This window comes from Coffea eugenioides, chromosome 11, assembly GCF_003713205.1.
Source record: "Coffea eugenioides isolate CCC68of chromosome 11, Ceug_1.0, whole genome shotgun sequence".
Classification (NCBI taxonomy): domain Eukaryota; kingdom Viridiplantae; phylum Streptophyta; class Magnoliopsida; order Gentianales; family Rubiaceae; genus Coffea; species Coffea eugenioides.
In genome coordinates, this window is record NC_040045.1 from 40,527,199 (window position 1) to 40,533,582 (window position 6,384).

At 33.4% G+C, this 6,384-nt stretch overlaps 1 protein-coding gene across 1 annotated transcript; it reads right to left on the reverse strand.

Annotated features, from left to right (window-relative positions):
• Positions 1-970: 970 nt before the first annotated feature.
• Positions 971-1,582, reverse strand: LOC113752584 (VQ motif-containing protein 8, chloroplastic). Its single transcript, XM_027296689.1, has one exon. The coding sequence runs from the start codon at positions 1,580-1,582 to the stop codon at positions 971-973; it is 612 nt and encodes a 203-aa protein (XP_027152490.1).
• Between the last annotated feature and the right edge of the window lie 4,802 nt (positions 1,583-6,384).

Genomic DNA, 6,384 nt, shown 5'->3' on the forward strand with positions numbered 1-6,384 from the left:
ATCCAACTTCAATATCCTATCCCATCATCCACCGCCCTGTCACCTCTGCAAATAGTCAAATACAAATATGTCTTACCCAGGAAGATCACAGGCACCCCCCACCCCCCAACCCACAAAAAAAAAGGAAGAAAAAAACCGGGGGAAGAGATTGAGAAGAAGTGTTCCTCAAATATTACTAGATGATTTCTCTTGTAACTCTTTTTTTTTTTTTTTTTGGGAATCAGCTTGGAATGCGATATCTTAATTATTATGTTCTTTCGAGAAGTATGGAAACCCAGAATTGAAATGACACCACAAATTCTGAATGCAATGACCCCTTCATCCTTATCTGGAAATCCATTATAAACTAAAAAAATTTCTCCAGCTCTTCACTGTCCAAGCAATTCAATCAAAAAAAAAAAAAAAAATGCCCCGCATTTGGGATATACAACATGTGAAGTTATATGTGCATTCTAACAACTTTCAAAAGGTGAACGGATCAAAGTTCAATTAAATCTAAGCATCCTATAAATCCCAGTGAGAAGTTAAATCGTTCGACCTGCAACCTCAATGATGTAAACTAATTTTTGTCAAAATATGCTTTATTATTTATTTTTGTAAGTTATTATTGCCAATTTATACCTAAATTTTGAAGTATGAGCATCCAAATGCAGTATATAAGGTATATCACCTATGAAACTAAGAATGGAACGGTAAACAGAAAATTAAATAAATAAAGAGCCATTCAGAGATAAATTTTGACATGGATACCTAAAGAATGATTCGACCGCTGTAACGTGCACATGGTTTGGCGCTCATTAAGTGATTAATTAGCATCTAATCAGTAAACTAACTTTATCAACACAACAATATACGAAAATGAAAGAGTAAAACAACAAGAAGTCAAACCTATGGACAAGAAAACTGTTCTACCAACTTGAGGAAGGACCCGACCAAGTATACTTCCATCACCATATCCAAGAGACTCCAATCAGTACTCCGGAAGACCCTTCATGAACTCCACAAACGAAGGAGACAGCGAACTGACGATATTTGGGGAGGTAAATACCACATCAGGGTATCTGAAAACAGGCTGAGGTGAAGAAAATAAGTTTGAGTTTGGAGTAAATAGAGGGATATCAGTTAAGTATGGATTTAGGCCTTTGTTAACAGGGGACACTGCAGATGAGCTCTCCTTAATCACATCACTAGCATTATCACCTTCATACTTGTCATCACTTGTAACCGAAGACGAGTCATTATCCTCTTGACTGATGGTAATTGTTTGATCATCCCTCTTAGATTCAGCTTCAACAATTTGCTCCTCGGACCGCGAAAAACCCGTAAGTTTTTGCACCAAAGCCATGAAATCCTTAGGCTTTGTATGAATAATCTTAGGAGAATGAGTGTAAATAATCACGGGCTGTCTCGGCTGCTGAGTACTCAACCTAGTATTTTGCTCCGTCGCAGCCTTCTTGTAAACTTGATTCATCGAAGATGGTTTCTGTATAACATGAGAATCCTTGTTAATCCTCAATGGTGATGGACGAGGACCATTGATCACCCTTCTTGGTTCTTCACGGAAAAAATTCACTGGATCCATGACTTTGGGAGCCAACTAGTGTATGTACCTAAGAATGAGGCTAGCTACAATATATATGACCAAAAACTAAGGAACAAACTAGCTAGAGATGTTTGTTTGTTGAGGGCGTATATATCGAAGGAGAGAAGATCAAAGTCTGATATATAGGAAACAGTTGAGAAAGATCAATTGTACGGCTAAAAATAAAGATTATTATAATTTGGACTAGCCAACCATTCTGACCGTTGACATTTTTCAGCCAGGCATGTGCTGTTGAAATGTTAGGGTTTACCGGAAAGCAGTTGTTAACCTAGCCAGACGCAGTTGCCGGTGTGGCAAGTAAACCTATCCTTTTACTTTTACATGATACATATACACCGAAATGTTTGTACATAATTTATATACGTAATTCTTGCAAGTATATATAAAAGTGTATATATTTTGTAGTACAGGTACCGTATTGATTACTTCAGCTACGTATTTGATTTTTTTAGCTTACAATTCCGTCGGTTTACTTGGTCAACAAAGCAAGCATTTGCATTTTATTGCTTATTTGCTGAATGTTAGTTTGTATTCGGGGTAACTGAGTCAGTTGTTACACCAGAGATTATGATTCATAGTCACGGTTGATGAAAGACAAATGTGCTTCAAAATATTAAAATGAAGAACCGGGTCAACCTGTTTACACTGATTCAGTGAAAGTTTGTATAGAAATAGTCGACAGACCCAATAATTTATTGATCTTGTAGTTTAAGAAAGTACATTATTTTGTCGTCCGAATCTGGCCACAATAATTTGATTTGTTTCCTAGTTTGATGACTTATTTTTGTAATTAAATAGAGAGCTGAGTAGGGACAGATTGAACAATGGGAAATTGGAGAAGTCAAAGCCTTGGAGTTTAAGGAACAATGTGTATTTGGTAGAAGATTACTTGAAAAAAAATTGAAATATTATTTTAGCCCTTTTTTTTTTAAAAAAAAAAACTTCCTTTTAACCCTTCCGTTCTTCCCCACATTCTTATTTTAGTACTTTTTATATGATATATGTGAAATTATAAGATGATAGAAAAATGTATTTATGATACAATAAAAATTTCTTTTACATATAGTGATCACTCCAAACAATATGAGGATTGACACGTATACCTTAATTTTTACCATAAAGGGTGGATATAATTTTGTTCTAGGATGCTTTTCGGATCAGAACGTCTGAGTTTTGTATTGAACTGTTAAAAGATTTATTACTTCACAAAAATGCCTTTTTAATGACAAAAGTGTAAAATGAATATTTAAAATTTATGTAGTCATAATTCATAAATTACTAATTTTTTGAAAAATCTATTTGCACGTGGAGGAATTGCGAAAATAGAAGAAACTGTTTTTGGCTTCAAGAGCTTCTTGGCTATTAGGCAACTCATGCCTTATTGTGGGAGGTTCCGAACTAGTAAACCGGCTGACCTTCCCCGTTCGCCGGCTGACAAAATTCTACAAGCATCGACGGAAGAAATCAAGAACAGAAAGGAAGACTTTGACCCTGAACCAGCTCAAAGACAAAGGCAATTAAAATAGAGTCGGGTCAGTGTGGCGGTCTGGTTGAATTATTCACAAACCTTGACTTCTGAGATATGTGCAAACTGCATACAACTATCTTGAATTTCAAACTGCTCGAAGCAGCTCAAGTTGGAAAATTTGCGAAAGTTATAGCTGTGAAATGAGGCAAAAGGGATTGACTTTCTATAGAGCAGCAAAAAGTATGGAAATGAACCTAAAAAAAAATTTTTTTTTTTTGTCTGATGAAGAAAGAAGGGAGCTGGTGGTTGGGATTTTGTTTAGGGATATATACTTGATTAATGATACATCATTTTTAACATTTTCCACATGTGTTCTCAAATCTTGAGAAATGGTGGTTAAGCAGTATGAATCAAGGTAATTTGTAAGAGAGTTGGAAAGTGAATCTGGTTACAGTTTCCCCTTCTCTGTTTTCTCCCAATTTCAGTTTTTTTAATAGGCACTGCTGTTTTTCCTTTCCTTTTTTTTTTTTTATTGTTTTCAAATTTTGAAGAGTAAAAGAGACACTTATAAGCTTGATTTTGTGTTTTTTTCCCTCCCTCAGATAAGGTCTCTATTGTTTTCAACTATGAATTATTAAGCATTGACAATATATCTGTTGACTAATCTTAGGCATTGAATCAGTTTGCAATTATTGTATTTGTAGAAACAAAGAAGCAAATTTGTTCAATTGAATGGTAATTCCATTACTTTTCAAATTGACTTGCACTAATAATATGCATATATAATCTCATGATTTATTTATAAGTGTGCTCTTTTATGATGTCATTAAAATTCTGTAATTACTAAGTCAATGGGGAATGAACCGTGTAGGCAAAAAAAAAAAAAAAAAAAAACAATTTCACCATTAAACAATAATAGAATCACCCCAAGTTGCCACAGAATCATTCTTAGTTTCACTTTTATTAACCCGTAAAAGAGATTAATTTGTTAATTTGCTGTTCCATGGTCTGATGCGGCGTTCTATCAATTTAAATAATTCACAAACAGGGAAACTTGTTTCCCGGTTAACTATTTTTCAAAGTATTTTGGTTGACTTTCACTGACTATTGGCTAATAAATACACTATATTACTTGAATAGATTTCCATTAAAATAATTTGCCTGCGCTTTTGAGAAAGTGAATTATAGACCAAAAGTTCTCAACTTGCACTTACGTTTACCTGATGTGTGTGTGTGTGTGTATACGTATATATATATATTGCCTCTATGTTGTATTGTTCTTTTCCTTAAAGCTGAAATAAGAATTACGAAGGGATGACTTGACTTGCAGTATACAATTTTTAAACCCTTTGCTAACTTGGAATATACAATTTTGAAACCTTTTACCAGCTCAAATCCATTTTTTCCTTTGAATATAATTGCATTTGATTTTTTTTTTATATATATAAAAAAAACTCATTCTATCACTTGACTTAATCAGCTTTATAAACAAAATTAGCACAAGATTTGGGATGAGCACATCAAGTAGAGCTCCAATCAACTAATTTTAAGAAGATTTTAAGTTCCAAATTGTCATGTATCAAATTTTGTTGACACAATAAGCTTGGAAGCCAATTCTTAAAAATCCAAAAATAGGAAAAATTTGTATCTAGGCTAAGATTTGAGAATTTTCGGGTGTAAAAATTACTTGATCTGGTTATTTATTAAACACTTTATATCACTAAACGAACATGTATCCTTTGCTTTAGAAAGTTAAGCAATTTGAAAAATACGATTATAGGGTTGGTTTACAAACTCATTTGGTGGTGTATTCTATAGTTACATAAGTAACAATATTATGTTTAATGATGCAGGGTAATTAATTCACATCGTTATTGCACGAACCATTAAATTGCATAAGCAGTTCAAATGAATAGATATGAAACAACTGTTTTTTTATTTATTTGTATTTTAGTTGTATAGGTTAAAATCTTTTTATTTGAACGTGGCCCATGTCCACCACTGATATATCTTCTTTGGATCCAACTTTAGAAGAGAAGGAATAAGAATTCTAATTGAACCAGTCTTCCAAGATATGGCGGACTGATATGGTTTGAATCATCAGACGAGAAGATGTTGTTTGGATCCTAAACAAAACGAACCCACTCTCTTGGAGCTAAGGAAGTCTTTGTAATTTTTGGGTTGGTTTGTGTAAGACGGGCCAGGCCTGAAATGCAGGATCATTGCTGCTGCAAAAAAATTAAAATTTATATCCGGTACAAGCTTTGTAGAGAGAAAATTTTTTTTTCCCGACAGAACTTGTAGAGGAACTTGATCAAAAATTCTGGATTACGATTTATTATTGGACTTCTCATAGGGAATCCACAAGTAGTAATCTTCGAAACCCTATCAAATAGGAGTGGCAACGAACTGAACAACTCAGTTGAAATGCTCGATGCTCCACTTGAGCTCGAGTTCAAACTATTCGATTCATTTTTTGAGTTCATTTTACACTTTAAAGTATTTAACTTTTTACATATATATATATTTATTTATTTTTTTAAAACAGTGAAATTAACAAAATTTTCATTCATCCTATGGTTGATTATTATTTAGAAACTCAAACTCATTCGAGTTTGAGCTTAATTTGAGCTTGAGCTCCTTAAAAATTTATCCAAGTCAAGCTCGAACTTATGAATGTAGCAATCATGGAGCTTGAGCTCAAATAAATATGTTGAAGCTCAAACTCGAGTACACTAATATTTGAATTTGATTGACTTGTTGTCACCCCTATTATTATTACATGCACATATTTCCCTATATACTGAAGTTTCTTATCTATAGAGAAATTGAGCCACGAGTCGAGATCAATTAAAAGGCGATTGTTTCCAGATTTTTTGATGCAAGTGATGCTGCGTTGCTTTCATAAGATTATAATTGGATTGACAACATAATTTTTGCTAGTCAAGCTAACGGAATGGAGGGACAAAATTGTCGGTTCATAAAAACACAAAGGGATGACAAATTTTTGGCTCTTTCTCCTCTTCTTCCTCGGAGGTACTCTCATCCTTTAACTCCATTTTTATAAGATTTTTAGTAACAATGATAAGAAATACGATAGTCTAATCCTTTTATTTGTCTTTTTCTTGTTGTTTGTTTTTCATGGAAGGACAATTCCGTCCATCTATTCTATTAGATCAAACAGCAAAAATTGATAGTACATTAACTTATTTAGGGATTTAAACGATAAATAGTTAACTCATAAGTAGTGATGAATATGGAGTTTCATGTTCATCTATATATAACTCATAAGAAACTCACCAACCAAATATAT